This window comes from Desmodus rotundus, chromosome 9 (assembly GCF_022682495.2).
Source record: "Desmodus rotundus isolate HL8 chromosome 9, HLdesRot8A.1, whole genome shotgun sequence".
Classification (NCBI taxonomy): Eukaryota; Metazoa; Chordata; class Mammalia; order Chiroptera; family Phyllostomidae; genus Desmodus; species Desmodus rotundus.
Genome location: NC_071395.1, coordinates 93,483,311 through 93,511,220, shown reverse-complemented (window position 1 = coordinate 93,511,220; position 27,910 = coordinate 93,483,311). Strand labels below are relative to the sequence as shown.

At 37.4% G+C, this 27,910-nt stretch overlaps 2 protein-coding genes and 1 long non-coding RNA gene across 25 annotated transcripts in view; 2 read left to right on the top strand and 1 right to left on the bottom strand.

Moving 5' to 3' along the window:
* PPM1D (protein phosphatase, Mg2+/Mn2+ dependent 1D) overlaps positions 1-9,425 on the top strand; it is a 91,974-nt gene extending 82,549 nt beyond the window's left edge. For both annotated transcript variants that reach the window (XM_053911894.2, XM_024573027.4), the window contains 3 exons: positions 846-1,036; positions 4,321-4,563; positions 7,982-9,425. In XM_053911894.2, coding sequence (XP_053767869.1) covers positions 846-1,036; positions 4,321-4,563; positions 7,982-8,542 — 995 coding nt within the window. In that variant the 3' untranslated portion in view covers positions 8,543-9,425. The remainder of the gene's footprint in view (positions 1-845; positions 1,037-4,320; positions 4,564-7,981) is intronic.
* LOC123477943 (uncharacterized) lies at positions 6,981-15,962 on the bottom strand. Of its 2 annotated transcripts, none has more exons than XR_006652996.2 (3): positions 15,872-15,962; positions 12,576-12,791; positions 6,981-7,651 (listed from the first exon to the last, which is right to left on the bottom strand). It is a non-coding gene; the product is annotated as an uncharacterized lncRNA (long non-coding RNA). The 2 variants fall into 2 exon arrangements; XR_006652997.3 differs by lacking the exon at positions 6,981-7,651 and adding an exon at positions 11,986-12,261.
* A 165-nt stretch (positions 15,963-16,127) lies between these two features.
* Positions 16,128-27,910, top strand: part of BCAS3 (BCAS3 microtubule associated cell migration factor) — a 487,145-nt gene continuing 475,362 nt past the window's right edge. For 13 of the 21 annotated variants that reach the window (XM_071219340.1, XM_071219341.1, XM_071219337.1 and 10 more), the window contains exons 1-4: positions 16,470-16,605; positions 17,939-18,026; positions 20,783-20,837; positions 25,515-25,590. In XM_071219340.1, coding sequence (XP_071075441.1) covers positions 17,956-18,026; positions 20,783-20,837; positions 25,515-25,590 — 202 coding nt within the window. In that variant the 5' untranslated portion in view covers positions 16,470-16,605; positions 17,939-17,955. Of the gene's footprint in view, positions 16,148-16,176; positions 16,199-16,448; positions 16,606-17,938; positions 18,027-20,782; positions 20,838-25,514; positions 25,591-27,910 lie in introns of those variants that run through there. The other 8 variants (XM_024573300.4, XM_045182544.3, XM_053930623.2 and 5 more) reach the window with 5 other exon arrangements.

Genomic DNA, 27,910 nt, shown 5'->3' with positions numbered 1-27,910 from the left:
GCTAGTAAAAGAGTAAGTGTGAGCTTGACAGGATGATTTTTGCAAGAAGTTTACTTAGTTTTTTTACTTTGCTTAGATAGATGATAGATAGAGAGATAGAGAGATAGAGAGATAGATAGATAGGTAGATAGGTACAGGTATCTCTAGAAGGATACATAAGAACAATAGTGGTTTCCTAAGTGGAGAACTGGAAAGGACAGGCAAGAGAAGGGATATTTTTAAGAGCCTTCTTTTCCTGTTTCACTGAAAGGGTGAATTCTTATCTCCAAAGATTGTTCATATGGTAGGTTAAGTGCATAAATATGCCCTATTTTATCTCTGGAACTTTGTTCCATGTAACTGGCCGTCATTCTGTAAGGTTTTGATGTAGGTACTTTCTTGGTCTAGGGTTAACCTTCTAGGAAAAAGGTTTTCAGGTAGCCAGTAGGAGTCTTATTTGTAGTACAAGTTCTCCCATCTTATCTTCACAATTACTTTGTTTAATCTTGGCCCTTTGCTCTTCCCTGAATAGTATATTTTTAAATTTATTTTTTAAAAGATTTTATCTATTTACTTTTAGAGAGAGGGGAAGGGAGTGAGAAAGAGAGGGAGAGAAACATTGATTAGGCCAGTGCTCAATCCACTGAGCCACACCAGCCATACTTTTTATGAGGTTAAGGGAGTTACCTTGAATCTCTAGTTTGCTAGGAAGCTTTTTTCATATAACCTGAGTGAATTTTGAATGTTATCAAATATTTTTCTGCACCTATTGAGATGAAAATGTAGATTTTCTCCTTTAATCTGTTGATGTAATACTACTAGTTTGGAAATAATACTTCTTGCTTTTTCTGTTCCCTGTCTGGCAGGTGATTTGTGGAGCTATGATTTCTTCAGTGGTGAATTTGTGGTGTCACCTGAACCAGACATAAGTGTCCACACTCTTGATCCCCAGAAGCACAAGTATATTATCTTGGGGAGTGATGGACTTTGGAATATGATTCCACCTCAAGATGCCATCTCAATGTGCCAGGACCAAGAGGAGAAAAAATACTTGATGGTGAGAAGTGACTCATTAATTTTTTTTGAAGATTTTATTTACTTATTTTCAGGGTGGGGAGGGAGGGAGAAAGAGAGGGAGTGAAACATTGATGTGTGAGAGAAGCATCAGTTGTGTGCCTCTTGCACGCCCCCAACCAGGGACCTGGCCCACAGCCCAGGCACGTGCCCTGACTGGGAATCAAACCAGTGACCTTTCGGTTCGCAGACTGTCACTCATTCCACTGAGCCACACCAGCCAGGGTGGATTTAGAATTCTTTAATGATGAGAGAGAGAGATACATTTCAGTGACTTGTTGAGGCCAAAAGCCAGTTTGTAGTGGATTAAGAGAACCTATTTATAAATGCCAAAGTGTTTTTAGAAAGAGTATTGAAGGAAGCATGCATATAACAATATTTAAAACAAGTGTTAGGAAAACTGTTGGGGAGAAGATAGGAAACTGGGGGGGAAGATTGCATAAGGAAGTTTCATGGATGAGAGTGATAACTGAGCAAGTCTTAAAAGTGGGGTTGAGTTTACTTGGTAGTAGATTAAAGGAGCTTTCCAGGCAAGAAATAGGATGTGTAAAGTCAGAGGAGACACAAATACGACACATTCAGGTTTCACAAGTAGCTTGATGTGACTGGAGGGTAGGAAGCAAAAGGTTTTGAAGAGTCTGTTTTGAAGTTAGGTCTTACAGTCAGGTAGTGGAAACTTACTGAACAGCTGCATTTTGAAAAGCTTATTCATTGCTTTCCAAATGGAATATGAAATAGAGGGTAGATGATCATAGATGGAAGGATTCGATTTATTAGGAGCCCTTTAACAAAATTAAACTGACGCAAAGCCGGCAATGAAGGAGAGTGGGTGGCAACAATAATTAGTGAAGAATCCCTGAGAGAAGGTGACTTTCAGTAAGGCTGGGGGTTGGGGTTTGGTCATAGTTATCAGGTCTGTGTCTACCTCTCTTCACATATTGATTCTTATTGGTAATGTAACTGATTTGATTTTTATTAATGTATCTCCTAGGCTTCTTCTTTGGAGGCTGCTGTTATATTCTAAATAAGACATTTTGCAAGCTTGATCTAAGGCAGCAATGGTAAAAACAACATTTATACACAAAAGAACAAAAATAACATGAGTGGTAGAATTGATAGTACGTGGTTGTTTTAAGGAGGAAGAATATGATACAGAAATTTATAACTGGTGACTTGTAGCTGTTATCCAGAAGAAATGCCCTGGCTAGTGTGGCTCAGTGTATTGGGTGCTGCCCTGTGAACTGAAAGGTCTCCGGTTTAATTCCTAGTCAGGGCACATACCTGGGTTGCAGGCCAGGTCCCCACTTGGGGGCGTGCGAGAGGCAAGTGATCAGTGTATCTCTTGCACATCAAGATTTCTCTCCCTTTTTCTCCCTCCCTTCCCCTCTCTCTAACAATAAATAAAATCTTTTTTTTTTTTAAGAAGAAACACATTATTTGGGGGGAGAGGGGAGATAATTAGTTCAGATGTAGGCATGTTTAATTGGAGGTACCTGCGGTTTATCTAGACATTGTCAGTAGGCAGTTAGAAATATTTGAGAGAGAAGCTTGGAAACACTAATTTGAGTGCTAACAGGGGTTAGGGAAAGCTGTGGCAATTTAGGAAAGCACCTAGTGAGACGGTGTGATGGAAGGAAAGGACACAACATTGGGGATGGGGTTTAAATCAGCAGAAACAGTGAGCTGAGAGGAAATTTTCAGTAATGTAGTAGAAATGGCTTATACAGATTTTTCCCCCATGGAAATAGAGGCACGCTGAAAAAGTGAAAGTTAAAGGAGTTCTCAGTGAGATACTGTTTGGAGAATGATGAAATGTATACTGGGGAATGTGCTAGATTCATGGGTTAGAAATTAATGCTGCCTTTGAATAAATATTACTTCTACACATAAAGAAATCAATGCTACCTTTCATTAGTTGTGAGGTGCATGCTTTTTCATATGAGAAAGTGGGGGGAGGCAGTGTAAATCATTGGGAATGCAAGGATGACTTCATATTAAATTTTTAAACAAAGCAGTGGAGAAGAGTTATTTGTAGTTTGCGCATCATTAATGTGTAGAAAATACTATATTATACCCAAGATCAGACAACCCCAAGTAAAGATTACTCCTTGTTTTTTCCCAAGGAAAGGATGAAAAAAAACCCAGTTCTATATCCAGTTTGAATATATATAGTTAGGGATACAGATGACAAGCAAATGACTTCTAGTACATTATATGTATATTTTCTATAATGCTTTTAGTACTACAGTACATTATATAGTATATATTAATTAATAGTACATTAATATTTCTATAGAGTACATTGCTGTATTTTATTATATAAAATAACATCAAATTTTTTTCTACTTGTAGTTCATGATATATTGCTTTTTCAACCAATTCCACTCATTTTCATCATTCATTTATTTCTAGAGGTACTTTTTAAGACATGTAGCCCTATTTTCTAGAGCACATAATTTTCATCTCTGTTCTCTGAAACTTAGCAATTATTGAATCAATGTATGATGCTGAAGGTTTTCTTCCAAGCTACATTGATTTGCATAACATGAGGTCATTTAATTTTTTTTTTACTCTTCCTGTTGGTATGTATTTGATCTGTATGTCATAACAACTTATGTGTTGCTTTTTTCCTCATGAATGACATTGACCATTTTAAAATACAGTTTAAGAATCATTTATTATTTCCTTGCCTCTGAATTTTGTTCATACGCTTCAACAATTTTAATTTTGGGTCATTGTCTTTGATTTTTCAGAAGCTTCTATTTTAGGAGGAAATTGGCCCTTTGCAATGAGTTTTTTTTACCATCCCTGATTTTATCTCATTTGTGAGTTGTTTATCTTCAATTTATCTTTCAATAGTAACTTGATGCTTATTTCCCCTTTTAGGTAACTTCTATGTAACTTTGCCTCAATAACTATGTAACTTTTGTGCAGTAACTGTAATTAAGTTTACACTGAAGACACATTTATTGCTACCAGAAAGACAAAAATTCAGGTGAAATTTAACCACAGGATTAGGCCTTATTTTATTATTTATTAAAATTTAGAGTAGTACAAGGGGGAAAAGTTGGGACAACTGTAATAGCATACACAATAAAGATTTTAAAAAATAAAATAAAATTTAGAGTAGTGTTGTTTAACATAGTTTTGGGATCTGTGGATAATTTTGAAATTTTGGAAATTTAATTTATTTAGGCCATATTGAACACCTAATTTTTAATCTGATACAGATGTAGTGGTGACATCTTCTCCTCCTTTTAAATACAGGGTGAACATGGACAATCTTGTGCCAAAATGCTTGTGAATCGAGCACTAGGCCGCTGGAGGCAGCGTATGCTTCGAGCAGATAATACTAGCGCCATAGTAATCTGCATCTCACCAGGAGTGGACGGTCAGGGAAATGTCAGTAATGAAGATGAGCTCTATCTGAATCTGAATGATAGCCCTTCCTATAATAGTCAAGAAACCTGCCTGACCACTTCTTCTCCAAGTTCTACACCACCAGTCAAGGTATATAGTTCTCTAGTATTTAAGTTGTTTTAGTTCTATAGTATTTAAGAAAGTTTCTTTGGTTAGTATTGCCTGAAAACAAGTGTTCAGATTTCTTATATAATAAGACTTTGGATTTCAGCTAGTTTCAAGAAAGTGATGAATCTTTTGGCATGTTACTTACTGTCAGTGAGCCATCTTCACACCAGTACTTACTAATTTGAATGCCAACTGTGAGTACAGCAGCTAGTGGAAAGGTAATTAGATGTGGCCCCTGAAGAATATATATATTTTAAAGATTTTATTTGTTTTTAGAGAGAGGGGAAGGGAAGGAAAAAGAGAGAGAAAACATCAGTCAGTTGGCCTCTCGCACATCCCCAACTGGGGACCAGGAGTGTGCCCTGCTTGGGAGTCAAAACCGGTGACCTTTTGGTTCTTAGGCCTGTGCTCAATCCACTGAGCCACACCAGCCAGGGCACCCCTGAAGAATGTTAACAATATTAATATTTAGCATTTATTGATCCCCTTCTAACACTATGTATATTTGTAGTCATTTCTCTTCTTTAAAAACCCTTGAATAATAATGCAGATTAAAATCTTTTAAAGTCTCTTCATTATTCTTTGAATGTTGGGGAGGAGTGAGTGTATGTTCTTCTGAGTATTTGCCTATTTCTCAATTTGAATGTATCCATCACTTTCATGTTCCCTAATGTATTTGTATTTGACTGACTGACTGTTAGGCAGAATAGAGAAGGAAGCGTGAGAGTGAAGTAAGGGTAAGGGGACAGAGGATCTTTTGATAGGAATAAATATTCTTAATATTGATCTCAAATAAAAAATGGTTGCCATCTGCTGATTAGTGTTAGTAAAATTATACAGATTGCACATAAAGTATGTTTTAAAACTATTTCTAAAGTTCTGGGAAATGATCTAATAATCATAATAAAGGTGAAATATATGTATGCATTAACTTATATGTAGGCATGGCTTTTTGTGAGCCGATTGGCCCCACCCAAATATGGGAAAATATTTAGAGCCATTCACAATAATTAGTATTGTTGGCTTTGACCTAACAAATAAAGAATCTGCTTAAGATTCTGTGTTTGGTTTTGTTTCCTTTTTTATTTTTAATCTTTATTGACTTAACCATGAGTACTCACAAGTATCTCTGATTTATTTCATTGTTATAATAATCCCATGTTTGGTGACATCTAGATAAATATGACATTTTGGTTAATTTTGAGTGTTTTTTAAGACTTACCCACATTTAGACTAGGCATTTGAGACTAGGTTTATACCTATAGATATGTCAGCTTCTGTTTGAATCTAAGGTAAATCAGAAGTCAGATCTTTGTTTTGGGTGGATTAATGAAAATACTTCTGGTTAATGATATATTACAATGGCATGAATTTCTTTCTCCATCCTTTCTTTAAGGCAAGACGAAGCTGTTTTTACAACCAAGAGAACTATAGGAAGGAGGACTAAGGAAGATAATTCCTTCAGCAAATTAACATTTAGGTTCCTTTGCTATCTGGGCACACTTATAATTAGTTGTTGAATGTTGGATTGATAGATGGAGTCAGAAAGTTGATCTCTGAAGTAGTGGAACTTTAAAGTATGTATTGTTAGGAAGTGATCTCTCAATATCACAAATGCTGTATGAACATGTAAGTAGGTTTAGCGATACTAAGTAATTAATCTGGTGTGAGTCTAAGAAGCCCAAGCAGTTGCCCCTGCTAAGAGATACAAAGTATTACCACAGAATGCCAATTAAAAAAAAAGAAGGAAAAGGAAAAGCTCAAGGAGAAAGTGGAGGAAGGAAAGCCAGCACACCTGTAGTGAGAAAACAATAATTTATGAATTTAAAAAGACACAGCACCACTGAAATCACAATAAATTGTGTTAACTCGGAAATCGTCCCATTGTTTTTCTTTTAGAGAGGAATCCCATCTAACATTTAATGTTGTTATACAGACTAGAGCAATATGTTTTATTCCTATCAATTTCTTGATGTCTATATTAGTGACATGCTGTTTTGGTAGTAGGAAGCCTTCTGTCTACAGAACTTACTGCTGCCTGGTCTTGTTGCAAATCCTTTTTCTATATTTAGGCAGGATGAACCGTTGGTCATCAATTACTCATGATTAGATACAGTTTTTGTGGTCAGCTAGGATATGCTTGTGACCAGGGTAGACACAGGAGTCAACCTAAAGCAGAGGGATAAACTCACAACTCTTGCTGTCATATTATTGGAAGTCATATGCAAATATTCTAGAACAGAAGCTCTTGTTATCCTTTCTCCGCACTCGTACTTTGAAAAAAGGTTGCTGCCCTCTGTTTAGTCACTGTTAAAACAGATAAGAAGAATTGAGCTTGAATAAAAACTGTGCAGTGTAAAATCAATAAATGAGTGAATGTCCCAGAAAGAAGTATATTCTTAGTAAAGTAAAATAAAATAAAATAAAGAAGAAATCTTTTTGGGGCAGTACCAAATTAGGAATTAGGGTTTCTCACCTTCATTCTTCATTTGATCTAAAGTCAATGTATTTTTTTCAGTAAAGCATCTTCATATTTATGGTTAGATTGAAATGCTTTTAGGTGGCTTTAATTTCCCTTTCTTTTTTATTATAGAAACATTAAAGGGAACATTTTTTTTAATATGCTTTTTTATATAGTACTTTTTTGAAAGGTGTTTATTCTTAGTAGATTTTATATCTGAGGAAGACCAGGCATATATCCTCACTTACCATTTTATAAAAGGGTTTACTTGGCCTTTTCAGAATATATTAATACTAACACCTAGATTGGTTCAATAAAAAAGACTTCTTTTTCAGAAAAAAATAATACTAATATTTTAATAACTTACTTGATGAAGTGTAGCAGTTGAGGGATGTGTGACATACTTGGGGGGCAGATAGCATTTATGCTTCAACTCTGTCTTTGAGAAACTACACGACAATGATTTTATAGGGTATTGTTACAGTGGAAGATTGGGTTCGAGAGAAGAATGTTCTTACCTGTCTGGAGATGGAGGATATTCTAAGTATATGTAGATCTAGAGCAGTACAGCAAACGGAGTGGTGCACATCTGAATCACCTGTGAAGCTTCTAAAAAACAATACCCGAAAGTTTGTTTATGATTTTCCCTGCTTTGAGATGTGCCCCAGCCATGTTCAGTGAGTCCTGCTTTTCTCAAATCACAGAACAGTATCTAGTGTTTGGATGGTGGGTGCAAAACAATGTGACTTTCCTTATGACATAGTAGCTTCAATGTTGCCCTTCACACTTTCCATACTACTAAATTTTCAGAAATTAGACTATAGAAAGTAGGAAAAAGCCAAATGTGTCACTTATTCTAATGAAACCCTTTCATCTCCCCAAGAGTGAGTTTCAGTTCTAGGATAAATTATTTATTTGGTTTACTTTCTTGTTTTTCAGTCACTGGAGGAGGACCCTTGGCCAAGGCTGAACTCTAAGGACCATATACCTGCCCTTGTTCGTAGTAATGCCTTCTCAGGGAATTTCCTAGAAGTCCCAGCTGAGATAGCTCGAGGGAATGTCCAGGCTGCAGTCATACCCTCAAAAGATCCAGAGCCACTTGAAGAAAATTGCACTAAAGCCCTGACTTTAAGGATACATGATTCTTTGAATAATAGCCTGCCAGTTGGCCTTGTGCCTACCAATTCAACAAACACCATCATGGACCAAAAAAATGTAAAGATGTCAACTCCAGGTCAAATGAAAGCCCAAGAAGTTGAAAGAACCCCTCCAGCAAACTTTAAAAGGACATTAGAAGAATCCAATTCTGGCCCTCTTACGAAGAAGCATAGACGGAATGGTTTAAGTCGAAGTAGCAGTAGTGCTCAGCCTGCAAGCCTGCCCGCAACCTCGCAGCGAAAGAACTCTGTTAAACTTACCATGCGACGCAGACTTAGGGGCCAGAAGAAAATTGGAAATCCTTTACTGCACCAGCACAGAAAAGCTGTTTGTGTTTGCTGAACTGTATCTGGGAAATGGTTTCTTTCCAAATTTAGGGTATGAAGCTTTTTGAAGTTGGTGCTGAAGGTGAACTTTTTAAAAAGGCACACAAAAAAATAGTATGTTGTTTGACTTTTTGGAATTTGACAGTTTAATCCTAAGCTGTGTACTTGCTTGTATTATAAATGTGAATTTTGTAGATGTTAGGGTATATGTTGCTGTAAAATGTGTGTAAATTTGTATCCTTCACACAAACTCAGCCTCTTACCCTGATACACAGTAAATATAACAAGAGGGCTAAAGGTTTAAAAAACAAATCAAAAGACTATTAGATTTTAGAAGTACATTAACTTTTAAAAATGCTTACTGAGTTATATGTGTTGAAAATGATACAACTTTTTAAAGTAAATTATTAAGCAAATTGGAAAGGTGATGTATTTTCATAGCGATCTGTGTTCTACTTAATGTTTCTTAGAGACTATTGTCTTTTAAAAATTATTTTTAATTTCTAATTTCATAATTTTTCATAGAAGCAGAAATAGCTGGGTATTAGTCTCCTTTCCTTATTAAAATACTATGCAGTATCTCTTATTTCAGTAGCATTTTTCTAAAAAATAATAATCAGATATACTCACTGTTTGGAATAGGAAGAGGTGTGTTTTCCTAAAAAATGCCCTTTTCAGTTATCCCATCTGTGGCATTATTAGGTCTTAAAGTAGTTACCCTCTTCTAGTGTTTGCATAAAATATGTGAAGTTTTTCTTGCTATTTCTTGCTCAATAAAAGATGGTGCTGCTAATTCCCAACATTTTTTAAATTATTTTATATATCATACAGTTTTCATTGATTATATGGATATATGTTTGTTCATCTAATAAATAAGTGAACTGTTTGCGATGTTGCTGGATTTTTATTGTTGGTTATAATGATTATATTAACTTTCTGTTGTGCCATGATTGTGCTTTCAGAGTAACTTAAAATACATGTAATGTTTATTTTTGCACTCTTAAATTTAAATTAGAATACAATGACATAGACTAAATAGCTAACAATAAGAATATAGTTAATTCATGGCTTGTTGTATGTATTTGATGACATTTATAGCAATTAAAAATGAATAAAACTGCCCTGGCTGGTGTGGCTCTGGATTGAGTACTGGCCTGTGAACCGAAAGGTCGCTGGTTTGATTCCCAGTCAGGGCATATGCCATATGCCTGGGTTGCAGGCCAGTTGGGGGCGTGCAAGAGGCAGTGGATTGATGTATCTCTCGCACATCGATGTTTCTCTCCCTTTCTCCCTCCCTTCCCCTCTCTCTAAAAATAAATAAATAAATAAAATCTTTTAAAAAATGAATAAAACTTTGTCAATATAGGAAAATAAAAGGAGCTAACACTAAAACATTAAGTATGTCATTGTGGTGTGGTGCATTGTTATACAATGAGAATACTTTTAAGTTTGTTAACTTAAAACAAGACCTCTCATTGAGATGTTGAAATGAAATGTTGTAGAATACCTACCTTATTCTAGGTACTGCACAATTAGAAGCATACCTGTTTCCATAAGAAAATTGAGAACCAGTGGTCTGGGTAAAACATTAATTGTGGCTAGTTTTTAAAAAGGATTTTTGGGTAATAGTTTGTTCTTCAGATCTATCCAAGATAGAGATATAGCAACTAAAAGGCACTTTGGGAGTCAATTTATTGTGAAGGGTTGTTCATCTTTTACACCTGTGATACCTCTGGAATGTTAGCTGCACCAAGTAGAAATTCAACAAATCTGAATGTATATCAAAGAAAGGAAGATCCATTTAGCTACTTCTGGCTTTTTCTACCAGTGATTTTTTAAAAAGAGATTTTACTTATTTAGATTTAGAAAGAGGAAGGGAGGGAGGAAGAGGGAAACATCAGTATGAGAAAGATCAGTTGCCTCTTGCACCCCCCCAACCGGGGATCTGGCCAGTGTGTGCTTACAGTTTGCCATAGGACACCCATCCCACTGAGCCACACCAGTCAGGGCTCTCCCAGTGGTTTTAAACAAAGTAATCTAATGCTATAGCTATATGAAGTTGTCCATTTGACTAGAGTAATGGATTAAGTAATCTTTGATGCAAAAAATGCCATAGCATTAACTTTCATATGGCACATGTTTAGTGCAATAGAGTCCAATTATATGCCATACTGGTAGCTATCTAATACTGGAAACGTTTGTGTATGTGGTCCCAGAGCTATTTCAGACCTATTCCTTCAGGAGGTGAAGATGTTATGTAATCACAAGTGTTCTGTTTCTATTTTTATTAAATTTTATTGGCCTGTGTAACATCTGCATATGAAATTTATGATGTATAAAATGGTACATAATGAAAAACCCCACTTCAGTTCCCAAAGAGCCATTTCCCCCCCTTTTTTTTGTATTCTTTGAGTGATAATCTATGCATAGATATGCAACTGTCCATATTTTTATCTCTTCATCTTTTTAAAGTTATTTCCACATCAGTACATCACAGCCTCCTCATTCTTTAGTATTCTGTCTAGTCTGTGGATGTATAATTTGGCCATTAGTCCACTAAAAGGAAAACACTTTTTAAATCATTTTTTATTGTTACCATATTATAGTTGTCCCAATTGTCCCCCCTCCGCCCACCCCACCCATGAAACACTATTTTTTCCCCTTATTTGTACAATACTTATGACACCAGATGTGTGGATTTTCCTACAGCAGACAATTCTCTAATTTCTGCAGACAACTGGATGCCCTACAATTCAATTCTGATACTACCTACATGAAGTAATCAGATCTCACAAGACTGCCCTCACTTCACATACCAATTACAGTCACATATACTTTTGATCAACTGACTATAAATCAGGATTTCTACAACCCCTTCCACAGATTTGATAATTTGCTAGAATACTCACAGAACTTGGGGAAACATATTTACTGGTTTATTATATAATAACGGATACAGATGAAGAGATGCATCAGGTGAGGTTCAGAAGGTTCCCAAGAGCAGGAGGTTCTGGTCCCATAGGTGTGGGGTGCACCACCCACCTGGCATGTAAGCGTTCACTAGCCTGAAAGCTCTGTGAACCCCCTAGTTAAGGTATGTTTCTGGAGGCTTCACCATGTAACCATAGTCAATTATTTATTCAGTTTCCAGCCCTTTTCCCTCCCAGGAGGAATTGGTCTGGTGAGGCTGAAAATTCTGCTGTCCAGCTGTCCCATGCGGAAGCTATCCTGGAGCCCATTAACAGTTTGGTCTCATAAGAACAAAAGATGCTCCTATCAGTAAATTCCAAGGGATTTAGAAGCTCTTTGTCAGAAAGGGGTCAATGACCTGCTGGTGCGTATCTCTGCACCCAGCACTTTCCCCCTCTTGGAAAGTAAAATAAAAACTTTGCTTTGGGGGTGAGGGTGGGGGAGGAGGTGGGGGGAAGGTCAGTAACCAACAGCAAAAGATGTTCCTAACACCTTTAGTTACCTAGGAAATGAGAAAGGTTTTTCTCTTTTTAAGATTTTATTTTTAGAGAGGGGAAGGGAGGGAGGAAGAGAGGGAGAGAAACCCATGTGTGAGAGAAACATCCCTCTCCCACATCCCCAACGAGGGACCTAACCCACAACCCAGGCATATGCCCTGACCGGGAACCGAACTGGAAATCTTTGAGTTCACAGGCTGGTGCTCAATCCACTGAGCCATACCAACCAGGTCAAATGACAAAGGTTTTAGGAGCTCTAGCCAGGAACCTGGAAAAAAAATGTATTTGATATCAAAATGTCATATCCACACACTGATTCTTTTCAATATATATATATTTTAAATTTTATTTAGAAACATGGATTTGTTGTTCCAATTATTGATGCATTCATTGGTTGCTTCTTATATGTATCCGTACTGGAGATCAAACCCACAACCTTTGGCATATCCGGTCAATGCTCTAACTGAGCTACCTGGCCAGGGTGCTTTTCAATATTTTGTAGAACAGGTAATTATTGACCTATTTATTTTATGCCTCAAAGATTAAAATATGTATTAGTTATATAGTACTATATAGAAATACCTTGAAATTTAGCAGCTTAAAACAGCGGCCATTATCTGGGAATGGCTTTGCTAGGTTACAACTTCGTGTGGTTGCAGTCATCTGAAGGCTTCACAGGGGCTGGCGGATTGCTTCCCACAACACGTATCTATTTGTAGGAGGCCTCATTTCCTAGCCACGTGTGCCACTCCATAGGGCTTCTCACCGTATGTCCATTAACTTTCCCCAAGGCAAGTGCTATCAGAAACAATAAAGCAGAAACCACAATGTCTTTTGTAACCTAACCTCAAAAGTACCAAATGAATTAGGCTGTTTTTATTAGTCACAGTCTAAATCAGATTAATGCAGGAGGGAACCACTCGCCGTGAATACCAAAATGTATCATTATGGGTCATCTTGGAGGCAGTCCACCACAATCTAGAGAGAATATAGGGTTTTTAGTATTGCTTTCATAAGATGTATACTAGATTTGCTTTGGTAACGTTAATAATTTTATTTTTGTTATCTTCCAGATATTTGGAAGATTGCTCTAATGGAGTGAGGCATTTTAAAAGTATCTTTCCCCTAAATACAGGGGTGGGCAAAAATAGGTTTTATTACTCATATGGACTATAATACAATAATTAAGTTTTGTGTTTCTTGTACTCACAACTGTAAAGCCAAGTCTCCTTCTGTCTCCCTAAGTTTTCTTTTTCAGACACTTTAAAAAAATTTTTTAAAAATATTTTATTTAGATTGGAGCTGGAATTACCATGGCTGCTGGCACCAGACTTCCCCTCTAATGGATCCTTGCTGGAGGATTTAAAGTGGACTAATTCCAATTACAGGGCCTCAAAAGAGAAAATAATAATAATAAAAAATAAGATTTATTTATTTATTTATTTTAGACAGAGGGGAAGGGAAGAACAAAGAGGGAATGAAACAACAATGTGTGGTTTCCTCTCGTGCCCCCTCCAGGGACCTAGCCAGAAATCCAGGCATGTGCCCTGACTGGGAATTGAACTGGCGACCCTTTGGTTTGCAGATCAGTGCTCAATCCACTGAGCCACACCAGCCATGGTATTTTTCAGATTTTAAAGCAATTTTTATCCAGGGTTAAATGGGGAAGGTAAAATATGTCCTGGGTATCATTAAAACAGTTGATGATATTAATTTTTGTTTTTTTGTCAATAGTTTTGCTTTCTGGTATCTTTAATTATAAATACCAATTCTAGATTTCAGGATAAATTGTTGGGGTTCTGAGATGTAATTTTTCCTGTTAATGAATAAGCATTATGGAAAATAGAAACAAATAATCCCTTATTTTAAAGAGCTTACATTTTATCTAAACAGACAATAGAATTATACCTTAACTAGATAACAGCTAAAAGTAACATTAACATGTCAGAGATAAAGGGCAACCACAGTTGATAATGTGCCCGTGACAGTCCTGTTTTATTTTTTAAAATTTAATTATTTATTAATAGAGTCCCATTTCAAGAAGTTTTTCTGTTTAGAATGATAAATTATGTGGCCACCTTTTTAAAACTCTGTTATTCTTCCTTTTACTTGACTGAAAGTTAAAATATTGATGTTCATCATAGTTCTATGTGAAGTCAGATTATTTCACCACTGCTTAAATCATGTAATTATTGTTTTAAATTTTTTAAATTTATTGATTTTAGAGAGGAAGGAAGTGAGAGTGAGAAACATGATTTGTTGTTACATTTATTTATGCATTTGTTGGTTGCTTCTTGTATGTGTTCTGACCAGGGATCAAACCACAACGTTTGTATACTGGGAGGATGCTCTTGCCAACTGAACTACCTGGCCAGGGCCTAAATCATGTGATTATTATCCAATGTTTTGGGTGGCCAGGGTGAGTAATGGTTTGCTTGAGGCATAAAAAAGAATCCTAATCCTATCACAACAAACACAGTAAAATATAAAGTGACCTTAAAACTTGTTTGCATATGGATAGTGCCTTGACACTTCCCTGGGGACTTTAGGAGAAGCAATTTTAGTCATTAGTAATTTAATATAACGGACATTGTAGTACCTGGAAGAACACAGAACTCTGGCTTGAACTCAGTCTTCTACACTGAAAATGAGTTTCCCAGCTGGGATTGCTCAGTCACAAGAACAGATTGTTTAAAGTTTTCCCAGGTCCCATTACTTTGAAATGGCTCAGGAACTGGCCATATGTACTAAGCACTCACAAATTACTTCCATTCAGAAAAGATTACCATAAATTTTATTTTCTATTTGAAGGCTCTTGAGAAATCACACCATCTCAGTAGAGAAAAATAATTAGAAGATTTAGAATTAGTTCGTTGGTTAATTAGTAATTAGTTAAATTCGAGAAATTTCCAATTTGGAGAAATTTCTAACTGGTTGTTAGAATTTTAAATTTATTTACTCCTATAAAAATCCTGTGAGGCTCCTAATATTTTTTCTACAATTTACAAAGGATGAAACCAAGACAGAGAAATTCACCCCCAAATCAATGGCAACTATTTACTGCTTGAAAATGGGAAGCATTAATATTCATCTGACCAGTTTTCTCTTAAAGCCATTTCCATGATGATGATGAGACTCAATTATATTTTTTATTTTAGTCACTCCTGATAAACAACAAATTTGAAGAAATAAAAAGTATCTGAAATAGAAACACAGTGTGGAACTTTACCAGTGTCCATCCTATCTTTAAATGCCATCACCCAGTTGCTCAAGCCTAAAACATAGGCATCAATCCTTAATTCTCTTTTTCTTCCATCTACATCCAATGGATTATCAAGTTCTTTCAGTTCTCCCTTCCAAAATATTCTGACATCGACGACTTTTCACCTCTACTGCTTGACTTCTGGGCTCAGTTTTAGACGGATCTCCTACTTGGTCTACTGAAAAATTAGCCTCCCTGCTTGACCCACTGCTTCCACTCTCTTGTCCCCTCCCTCACAAAAGTTTCTTTTCTGTTTAGTAATACAATGATCTTTTATAAATGTAAATACACCATCATGAAACCTCCTAGCTGAAAGTCCTCCAATAGAGTCTCAGCCTAGAATAAAATTGAAGCTCCTTATAACTCTATACTAGACCATAGTCCATCTGGCCACTGCTTACCTCCCCTAACTAGTCTTCCATCACCTTATACTTAGTTCACTTTGCTTAAACCATAGTGTTTTTCTTGTTTTCTTTCAAAATTCATTCCCTTCTCAGAGCCTTTGTTCAATAAATCGATAAATGTTATCTTTATTGTACAAAAATGTAACTGACGAAACGGCACGGGTTAGACAGAAGCAGGGAAGGAAGGAGTCAGGCGTGGTCCACAAACCTACTTCAAATTGACAGGATTACTTGCGGCAGCCCTCTTTCACATCAGCACCTCCCTGGCTCCAGCGTTGCTCACCACCCTCAGCCCGCCTGGGCTCCCGGAAGGTAAACACATCTACAAAGGCGGAGCAGAAGGCGGGCTCGGAATGGGTAAGTGGCCAACTAAAAGTGATTGGCAGCTGCCATGTCCACGTGCTTTGAGCTTCGAACCAGCTGTCGCGAGAATTCGATGTAAACAGACCAGTCCCGGGGCCCTTGGATTCCCAGTCTGAGACTCTCAGGTGAGGTGTACAGGAGTATGCGGCGTGATGCTTTCTAACAAAGCCACGGAGGTACTGTCTGCAACGGAAAATAGACGTGTCCGTAATTCCTCCCCACCTGCCGGCGATCGCGACCGAACCTGACACCTCGGTTTTGTCCGAATTTACATACTGTTTTGTTTTTCCTGGAGCCCCAGCGGATTGGATAATTTCAGGAGGCGGGTCCACCTCTTTTCTACTTGCTGGTTGGCGAAGATGACCTCTAAGGGCGGCTCCCCGGCTTAGCCAGTTTGCTTCTGGGATTGGCTAAAATGGTAGTTCCGCTGAGGCGTGGTAGGAAGTGGTAGCTGTCAATCTCGAGGAGACTCCAAACAGTGAGCCTTGAGCTGGAGAACAGCGTTTACCGGCGGGGCGGCCGGTGAGAAGGCTGGCGGTGCTGTCGCTTTGGGAAGCCTTGGAGAGGACGGGGGCCAAGCAGCGTGAGGAGAAAGGGCTTGACTAGCAGGAATTCAGCGAGGGAGAGCTGTCGAAATTGGAGGGGGAGGGGAGGCAGCAAGGGCAAGGGGCCAGAGGGCGGCCGGGGGCAGCGTTGGCCCCGTGTTGGAGGTTAAGGGGTTAGCATTTCGCTAGTGTCTTTCAGGAGACTGGGGCCTGAGAGACTGGCCAGGGTCGTTCTCTGGACAGGGCTCTCCTAGGACAGTTCTTGGGAGGCTTTTTTTTTCGGAAATAAAGGGTGGTATAGAAATGAGAGGGCTGGGGGGCTGGAGGTGAAGATACCCATTGAGGAAGGGGTTCCTTGGCTAGTTGGGGCAGAGGGTGTTTTGATTGTAGCAGATGGGACTTACCATTTTGGAAGTTGTCAAATAAGGTGATAGAATGTACCCTACTTAGAAGTGAGGGCTTTAGGGGCTCACAAGATTAGTTCCAGGCTGTGGGCTCTCCTGAGCCCTGTAAGAGTTATTTAATATTCCTGTCAGTCCTCCTTTAAACCTTAACCAAGTACACTCCATGCTCTTGAAACCTCCCCAATGGATCAGATGCTTATTAGACATTCAGCGGTCAGGATTCAGTGTTGGACAGGAAAGGATAAGGGGCTTCTAATGTCAGAAGTTTATTACTTAGACTGGTGGTTAGGTTTTAGTAGCAAGGTGTTAACAAAATTGATTTTAAAAATCCTGCTAAAGTATGATCATGCGGTCTTTTTTAAAGAAGATATGACATATAACATTATGCTAGTTTCAGGTTTACAACATAATGATTTGATACTTGTATACTTTTGAGAAACGATCACCACATTAAGTCTAGTTAATGTCCATCACCACACTTAGTTACAATATCCTTTCTTACAGGTCACCAACAGTCTTGATTGGTATTACCCTACTGTTCCATTTGGTCTTGAAATATTGTACCATGTGTATTTTCACTATCTCAGTATAAGATTTCAGTACATTTTAAAATTTTGGCTTACAAAGGTAAGCGCATTTGTTTTTATGAAGTGCTCCTGTGCTAGGCTTCCCATCCATGATCTGGTTCTCCTACTTTTCTAATTCATGTTAACAGTAGATCAAGGGGTCCAGCAAGAGTCTTAAGTAGTTTTGTAGTTCTGAGGTTTGGTTCAAATAAAAAAAATCGGGAATTATAAATTTTTCTTATCCCCTGCCTTTCCTCTTTTCTGGTGTCATAGGAATTGCTGGGAAAGTTTCCTACATTTTAGGCATTTTTGGCAAGGGATCGCTAGTGAGCAACCATAAACCTTTCTCCCTACTTTCAGCAATACTGATCCATTTTTTCTAATTTTTGTTCTGGAAACAGGTTTCGTGAATGAAGCTATGGCTACAGATTCCCCTAGAAGACCCAGTCGTTGTACTGGTGGAGTCGTGGTTCGCCCCCAGGCTGTCACGTAAGCAAATTTCAGATAAGCCTAATAGCTGGAGAAAAGATTACTCAGAATAGTAACTAACTTTCAGGTTTCCTTTCTGAACAGTGATTACTTTTGTAGAATCCATTTAATTTTGGCTCTACAGGATGATAAATGTCATTGCCAAGGCCAAATAAAAGGGATAATTGGAGGGTCAAGTTGATGTGTTCAGCACATTTACAGAGTACCGTGTAAAGCACTATGCTAAATCCTGAAGAGTAATGTTTTTTCATACTTTTTAACTAATGGGTTATTAAATCAATTTATTGGATTAGGGCCATTATTTAGAAAAGAAATTAGAATGTAATAGAAAATATAGTTGAGAGTTAGTATTGTTTTGTGTAATACACATAGATATATTCATATGTATGTGTATGTTTACTAGAACGTGATGTAAAATCTATCTCATTCTAATGTCTCAGAAAGTTTCAAGGTCAATATAAAGAGTAGATTTCTATATTTTAAGCCTTTTTGACAAAGCATGTCAATTTTCTAAAAGCATATCATCTAATGTGGTTTTAAGATATGTGTGCTTGAAATCACAATAATCAATAAAAAAGATGTTAGCAAAACAGCATGAGAATTTAGAGGGAGTGTTTTTGTGGGAGTATGTCCCTATTTTAAATTCAAAAAGGTTTCATTGACAAGTTAACATTTATAGTATATTTCAAAGGCTGAATACTGTTTGGGAAGTTAGAATCAAGGGTGCGTTTTAGGCAAAGGGAATAGAGTGAGCAGATGTGGGCAAGGCAGGCTATTTTCATAAATGAAATATAGAAAACTTAGCCTATTTGAAGTAGGTTGAGGTGGACAGTTACGACCCTAAATACCTGGCTATAGAGGTGAAACTTTCTTGCTTTTTAAAATAATGCATAAGGGAATTGTAGCATTTTTGATTATTTCACTAGGGAAGTTTAGCATATTACACAAAGATTGCCTTCTCAGACTATCAAAAGTTTATGTGTAATATATTTTACTATAGTACTTTCTTTGTTTTCCTCCTGCATTTCCCAAGGCTATATGTCTTTGTTAACTATGGACCATGGCAATAAGTTAATAAGCATGTTTTTAGCTATGAGTTAGGTACTATTTCACTCTTCCTTTTAAAGGTGAGGAGACCAAAGTAGAGAGGAATTACGTAAATTCTTCTTGGTAACAGCCAAGAAGGGGAACCTGGATCAAACCCAGGCAGTGTGTCTATGCTGCCTTACCATATTCAACGTTTATTGTTTTATGTTATACAATACCTAATTTTTGTAGGTTTTTTACAATTTATTTTTCTTTCTTTTTAATTGTTGTACAAGTACAGTTGTTTCCATTTCCCCGCCACCACTTTTCCCTACCCCACCCATCCCCAATTTTTGTGGTTTTTTTTTTTTTAAATCTTCATTAAATACTTTTTAACAATGCTTGAGCATCTACTCCATGCCTAAAGTACTGGCTTATAGATTCTGGAGATATGAGGTAAATATGACAGATGGATTTCTTTCTGTAATAGAGTTTTTTAATATTCTAGTGGGGGAAACAGTAAATAAGCAAAAGAATTACAGCTCTGATCAGTGCAGCTACAGTGTGCTGTGATAGAGAACGACAATGGGGAGTATTACTTGAGGCTACCAGGGAAGGCTTCTCTGAGGAAGTAACACTTTAATTTGGGGGGCTGAAAGGGAAGGCAGAGTGTGGAAAGGACTTGAGGCAGACAGCTGGCATAGAGGTCTTGATTAAAGGAAGAGCTTGATGTCATCTAGGAATTGAAGTTGCATATGACTGAGGCAGAGTAAATTAAGAGAGTGGCAGAAAAATGAGTTTGGAGATGTAGGCCTAATCAAAAAAAATTTTTTTTTAGGTCTAATTAGTTTTGTAGATATGTAAGGCATATTTTAAAAATAGGATTTAGGATAACTCATATTATTTTCTTAAATGTAATTTTTAAATAAAGATTTTATTTATTTATTTTTAGAGAGAGGGGAAGGGAAGGGAAGGACAAAGAGGGAAACATCAATGTGTGGTTGCCTCTTGCGTGCCTCCTACTGGGGACCTGACCCCCAACCCAGGCATGTGCCCTGACAGGGAATCGAACTGGCACCCCTTTGGTTCACAGGCCCGTACTCAATCCACTGAGCTATACCAGCCAGGGCTATTTTCTTAAATGTAGTTTTTCACATCTTTATGGAATGAATTTGATTTGGTATTTTGAATATTTTTTTTCTCTATTTGCAAATATCCATATACTTCCCTTTTAAAATACCTTAGTGTTCTTATGCATTTTAATATTCTCCCATGTCTTGTCTATGGCAGAAGTTCCCTGTAGAAAAATGCAGATTTATTTTTCTACATACACATAATGGACTAAATTCATAACCAGTTTAAAGATGAGGTCACTAAAGACGGAGTCATCAGCAACAGTTTTTCTTGTTCTAACTAGGGCATTCTGCTCTGACTCAAGAGGAAGGCCCTGCCTTAGCCAAGTCTTCTGTCCTCTCTCTTCAAGTATGAGGTAGAAGTCATCTATATCAAACTAAGAGAGCGTGACTTTTCAGAAGAGATAATGTTTAAAAATGTGAACATCTCCTTTGCATTTAATAACATACAGTGAACTTTATCAGGTTATATGAGTTGGTCTTTTTTCTCCCTTTTAAAAAATATTATGAATGACTGTCTTAGGGCTTATAGAAAGAGCTTTTCCATGTTTGCCTTAATCTGTCATGATAACTTTTATCCAATTCACCCCTTTGTAGGGAGCAGTCCTACATGGAAAGTGTTGTGACTTTTCTGCAGGATGTTGTGCCACAGGTAAGTGTCTGTGTTTTCAGAAACAGTAGGTTTTACCATTGGCCAGGGAGCCCCTGAAATGTTCTGTTTCCTAAACTTGGTAATGGTATCATCAACTTCAGAATGACTTGATGTTTCAGCATCCTGGACATGGACATGGTGGAACTATACTTGTTATTTATTAGATATGCCTTAGTTTTGTGCTCACAGTGGCATAACTATTATTCCTTAGGACTTGCTCTCCTAAGAAAAATCAGGTGAGAGGTGGGACTTGGGACTCTCTAGTTGGGTTCTGTTTCCAAAGTCTTCCTCTTGTCCTGGTTAAATGTTGCTTGTCTGACGTGAGACAAGCAATATAGGCTTTACATTTCATTAACTAGATATTATGTTAACTAAATATTCTCCTGAGCACAAATCTACGTCTCGTTCATATTGAGCAGTATTTTTATGCCACATAGAGTATGCCTTGTTACTCTAACCTATGAGAGAGTGAGCCCCTTACCCTGCCCTCTACGTACATGTGAAATGAAGAATGAGAGCTAGCCTCCCAGGATCGTCTCTAGTGCACTGTTGCCCATACTTAACGTATGTATCACTTGGCACACTTGTTAAAATGCCAATTTCCAGGCTCCTCTTCCAGAGAGTTTGATACAGTGGAATTGAGGTGGCATCTAGTATCTGAGATTCTTCCTAAAGAGGAAGATTCTTCCTCTAAGGAAGAATCTCAGATGGTCCTTATGAAACAGGAGCTTTGGGAAGCACTGTTTAATGGAGCTACGGAAGTGGAAGGTTTCTGTTTTCTCTGACTGCTAATGTGTATATAACTGCACTGTTCAAAGAGAACATTTATAGATCCAGTGTCCCAGTTTTATGAGGGAGTCTTAGAAAACACTAGAATCCAGATTTCAGTTGTTTTAAATAGTATTCATCAAATACCAAGGAATGTTGGTATTTCTTTATTATGTTCAGTCAATTTTAATGAAAATAGGTCACAAGGACAAGGTCTGCAGGTCTGCAGGACATGTAAGGAGAAACACGTGCTTTTCTTTCTTGACGAACTTGATTAGTAAGGGAAGTCAAATTTCTTGGAGCAACCAGAGGCAGCAGCAACAGATCAGTTAGTGTTACACATGGTAGCACAGAGTGAATATTTAAGTGCAAAGGGAATACATAGAGAAGAAAGAGTGAAAGAATTAAGTCCCAATGGTCATTGTAAGAAGCATCAATGGAAGTAGATGGAAGGCTGTGTATCTGATATTGAGGGAAGCTAGTTAGCTGGGTATAGTAGGCAACAGGGTCACTGTGGCTGGAGAGCATCTTCTGTTATGCAGAGAATGCCAGACTGAGGTCTTCTATGAACTGCTCTTTTCTCATCCCTGAGCCCTGGCACGAGGCTGTTTCTGAGGAAGGGCATTTAAAAAATTTTGTAGTTTGCCCTCCCCTAGAGTGCCTCTTTGTCAAATTTTTTACAAAGGTACCTTTTGTGCTAGTGGAAACCCTGCATAACAAGCAGTTCTGGTTGCTAGAGGAGAAAGGCTGTGGGCAGGGGCTTTGAGGGAGTGGTTAGAGTCTTTAAGAGTTAGAATTTCATTCAAGAAGTTTATGTTAGCAAGTCATCATTCTAGTTACTGTGGAAAGAAAGCAAAAATTCAGGCAGCAGACATTTACTTGAGCACCTATTATGGACCCGGCACTGTTTCAAGTTGAGGGGATATTCTGTGCCCATCCTTAAGGCTTCGTGGTCTAGTGCAGAGTTGGCAAACTGTTTCTGTAAAAATCTAGATAGGATAAGATTTTGCAGTTCACACAATCTCTGTAGAAACTACTCAGCACTGCTTACTTTGTAAAGCAAAGGGCATGGCTGTATTACAATAAAACTGTATGGGCACAGGTGGTAGGCCAGATTTGTTGACTCAGGGTCTGTTTTTTTTAAATTTCAATTTTATTTTTAATTATAGTTTACATTCAGTATTATTTTGTTTGAGTTTTAGGTGTACAACATAGTCTTTTTTTTTCTACGTTTAATCCAGACTTCCCCATTGGTACTTTGTTGTCACACATTTGGAAAATATTTTTTCTGATGATATCATGTTCCACCTCCTGCTGTATTCTGGGAATCATCAAATTCATGGAGCCTGGAAATTACTCTTGGGGTCTCTAAATACTCCTGAAGGGAGTAAATGTGTCAGACTGGTATCAGCTAAATAGAGTGAATTCCCATTGTGTTTAAGAGATGTCATCAATGGCTGGTAGAAGCCCTTAGCTGTGGTCTAATAATTAGACCTTTGGTCTAATAATTGTACTTATGAAAAGTCATTAGAAATTAACAAAGAAAAAAGGTTAAAGCTCAGATCTTTTCATTTTTGAAAATTTCACATTTTTAGTGTCAAAAATTGTAGTCAGCCCAAATCTCAAAAGCAGCCAAGAAAATTATGATACATTGTGCTATAGACCAGTTTGCTGTTATTAAAAATTATACCTTTGACAGTAGCACACAATGGAAGTTTTTCATTGCAGTGAAAAAATAAAACAACACAACATGTCTACAGTGATCCTAGCTGTGTCTTATTTTATTTTATTTTATTTATTTTTTGAGAAAGGTGAAGGGAGTGAGAAAGAGAGGAAGAGAAACATCAATGTGTGGTTGCCTCTCATGCATCCCCCACTGGGGACCTGACCTGGAACTCAGGCATGTGCCCTGACTGGGAATTGAACTGGTGACCCTTTGATTTGCAGGCTGGCACTCAATCCACTGAGCCGCACCAGCCAGGGCCCTAGCTGTGTCTTTTAAAATTCAACAATAACTTATGAATGTATAGATGTGTTAGAAACTAGATAAAGAATAAAAGGAGAAATAAACAAATCCTGTTAGTAATGGAGTAAAAGTTTTGACTGGGGAAGAGCCTGAAGTAGGAAAAAAGAAGTTGTCCTAAATGTAATGTTGTATCTTAGATTGGCTCCTGGACCAGAGAAAGGGTATTAGTGGAAGAACTGGTGAAATCCAATAAAATCTCAGGCTAAATGAATAGTAATGCATCAATTAGTTTCATAGTTTTGACGACTATACCATGGCAAGGTGAGATTTGGTTAGATTACATGGTTCACATTAGGGGATTTAGGGGAATCTGGTTGAGGTGTATATGAGAACTTCCTGTACTGTGTTTAGTAATCTAAGATTATTCCAGAATAAAAAGTTTTATTTTTTAAAAAGAGAGTTTTTCAAGGATGAGAAGAGTAAGACCAAGGGAGAAGAAAGATGGGGAGATAGAGTTGATGGCGGTAATGATGAGATGGCTGAAGATAAAGTTGGTGGTAGTGTGGGTTTTTCTCTTTAAACGAATTGACTACCCTTTACGTATCTCATTTCTTTCTTTTTTTTTTTTTTAAAGACAATTGAAATCACAAGGTTTTTTTTTTTTTTGTGTGTGTGTGTGTGTGTATAGTAAATCTGCTATTGAAGTAACTGTCTTTTAATAGTATTTTCAGTGGCCATTAACTTTGCTTGATAAGTACAGGGGTTATAAATTGGCATGCAAATTTAAAGCAGGTCATGTATATAACACAAATTATATATGGGATGGTAGTTTTTTGTATGCTTTTGACATATATTAAATAATAGTTCTCTGAACTGAGAACCACTTTTTTTGACATTCTAAATGCTTGTAAGTACATACAATCTTTAAAAATTTTTAGATAAAAACACTTGCTTTGTATACTGATGGGTACCCTTGACACTTTTCCTATGACTTAGGACAGTTTATGTTTATCTTTGTGACCCTTGCAAGCTTGTAGGAACTAGCTAATAGGTTGAATCTAGAAGCCAGGTCAGAGACTGAAAAAGTGATACATTGTTTCCCACCCCCAACACTGACCTTCAACTGGAGAACTGGAGGCAAGCAGAAAGTAATACCACACCACACCACCCCTGCCTTTTTTTTGTGACTACAGACAAGTCAATTTATTCTTGTATTTTTGTGCTATATTTCTAAGCCTAGAAGAGAAAAACAAATAAAGCTTTTAATTGTTTTATGGTTTAGGAAAATGAGGTATTATGCATATATTATCCTATTTTATTTATAATGTCAGTACATTAAAAATTATTTTTCAGTTAGAGTTGACATTCAGTACTTACTGGTTTCAGCCTGGTGGTTAGACAATTATATAATGTATGAAGTGATCCCTGTGCCTCCCCACCCCCTGATAGTCCTAGTGCCCACCTGGCGCCATACATGATTATTACAATGTTATTGACTATATCCCTTATGCTATAAGAAATACTTTTGACAATTCTGGGTAGAGTGCAGTTGCCTGATCATAAATACCTGGATGCTAAATAGATACCTTTGGTGGTTTTGTTTCTTTCTTAAGCCTTCTTATTTGTTGACCAATATAGAGGATGATGGAGTTTTTTGAGCACCATTGAATTATAGTGATGCTTCCTAGTAGACTAGGGTCATTCTCTTTTAGGTTTCTGTAGTTCCTTAGTAGGCTAAACCCCCTTTTCTTGACCAAGGTAATCAGACTTCTGGATAACTTTGGGAATAAAAATAGTACAAAATGTACTAGCTTCCAAGATGCAGGCTTGGTGAAATTATAGAGGGATAGGGTTGACTTTATTTAAGTGACTCTTTGTTGTGAACATCAGTAATGTCAGAGCTGTAAAATATTTCTATTCAAACATTTCTGTTTACTATACAGGCTTACAGTGGAACACCTCTAACGGAAGAAAAGGAGAAAATAGTCTGGGTCAGATTTGAAAATGCAGATTTAAATGGTATGGTTTTAACTTTTTGGGACATATGAATTAAATGTTTGCTTGAGGTTGACCTGATTCCAACAAAGAACCCTTTCTTGAGTCAGATTCATTTCTCTTTCAGTAACTTTTTAGTTTTCAAAGTAAATTTATATTTAATTTAAAACGTAGCATAATCACACTACAGAGACTTCATTAGAACTAATAGCATACTATACAAGTAACTGTAACATATCATACCTAGCCTTAAACTTTAAGTCCAAATGAGAGGGGGTTGCCTTTTGTCTGTTTCCCAGGCTACCATATCTGTCATCTTCTGGCTGAGTTTGGGAGGCACTGGTGAGAAATTGAATGAGAGGATGGGAGAGAGGGAAGAGAATTATTCCCTCATTTCCTCTGTGGTTCTAGGTTCCCCTGGGCAACTCCACCACCAGTGCAGTTCCTGCTGTGTCTTCCTAGCCTAGGGGTGGTAATGACTTCCTGCCTTGCTAATCCAGTAGGTTGCCTCACAGTTCCCTTTTTTGGCTTCTCAGCTAACCAGTGTTCTGCATTGAATTCCCAATGTAAATACACTGAATTGTTTTAATTTTCTAGTTGGACCTTGATTTATCTCCTCTAGACTTTTCAAATGTAAGCCACATTTTCCTTTAAAAGCTACTCTCCAGGATGGGAGAGGTCAAGTATTGTTTCTACAAATTGGTTCCTTAAAATTTTGGATTCTCTGTCAGCTGGGTCATTCAAATAATGACAACTTGTTGGGCCCTCTTTACAGGGAATAAAACATTCATTTGTAGGGGTGATTATTTATGACATACAAACTTTTCCTACTATATTTCTTTTAGAAATCTTATTGTATTTTTAATTTTCATTTTGTGACTCAGATTTCATTGTTTACTAGTATATCCTTCCTTTTCCTTCTTTATTAATAACTATGATACAGTGTTTGAATTGAGCTCTGCTCCGGTGATTGCTCTCTTTCTCCCAACAGTCCTGGGAGCCTCTCCTTTTCTGCCTGAAAGTTTAAAGTACTTCCAGTTGGCCCCTTGCCTCCAGGCTACATCCTGTTTGATATGGTTTATCATGGATAGGGTGGGGCATCCCCCCCCCCACCTTGGGTCCTCCTAGGTGTCTCCATTTCTAATCAGTGTGATAATTTTCGTGATTATTAAGTAGACATCACTGTTTTGGGAGTTCATTAGAGAGTGGGGCAGAGTCCCTTTATAGCAGGATCACTGTCCCGTTCCTCTTTTCCAGCAGTCTGATTTATCCCTCAGCTTGTTTTTCTAAAGGCGCCCTACAGGAAGAGACGTAGCCAAAGGAGTTTAATATCCTGACATTTTTCTGTCACATTCCCTAAGAGTGTGCATATAGTCAAAACACATCAGGTTATCCACCTGGTTTACTACACTGTAAGAAGAACTGCCAAATCTCTAATTTACGAGGGGAAATTCTTAGGATCCCCTAGACTTACAGACTTGGCCAGTTCTATTATCAAGTTCCAGTACTAAACTTAGGTACTAATTTTTATATTCCACATCCCTTTTTTCAGTTGCAAGTGATTGGTTTAAGGTAATCTAAAAAAATTTAAACATTGTGGTAAAATGCACGTAAAGTTTTTCTACCGAACCATTTTTAAGTGTACAGTTTAGTAGTCTTTAATAAGTCCTCACTTAACACTGTTGATAGGTTCTTTGAACTGTGGTGGGACAAAGTGTAAAAAAACCAATTTTACCATAGGCTGATTGATATGAGTGAGTTAATTTTCTACAGTATCTCATCAACACTATAATGAAATGACAATGAATGAAACTGATTATTTGAGGACCTTCTGTACAGTCACATTATTATGCCACCAATCTCTAGAACTCTTCATCTTGTAAAGCTGATATTCTATACCTGTTAACAACTCCACATTCGATTCCCACTAGCCTCTGACAACCACAGGTCTACTTTATGTCTATGAATTTGACTACCCAAGGTACCTCATAAGTGGTATCATATAGTATTTGTCTCTGTGTGACTGGCTCATTTCCCTTAGCATAATGTCCTCAGGCTCATTCATGTTGTAGCATGTATAGAAAATTTCTTTTAAAGGCTGTATAATATTCCTTTGTATGTGTACAGCACATTTTGTTTATCCATTCATCTCTCAGTGGTCACTTGGGTTGTGTCCACCTTTTTGCTTTGCGAGTGATGCTGCTGTTAACGTGGCTGTACAGCTGTCTCTTTGAGTGCCTGCTTTCAATTCTTTTTGAGTATATACCCATAAGTGTAATTGTTGGCTCATATGATAATTTTGTTTTTAGTTTTTTGAGGAACCACCATACTGTTTTCATGGGGA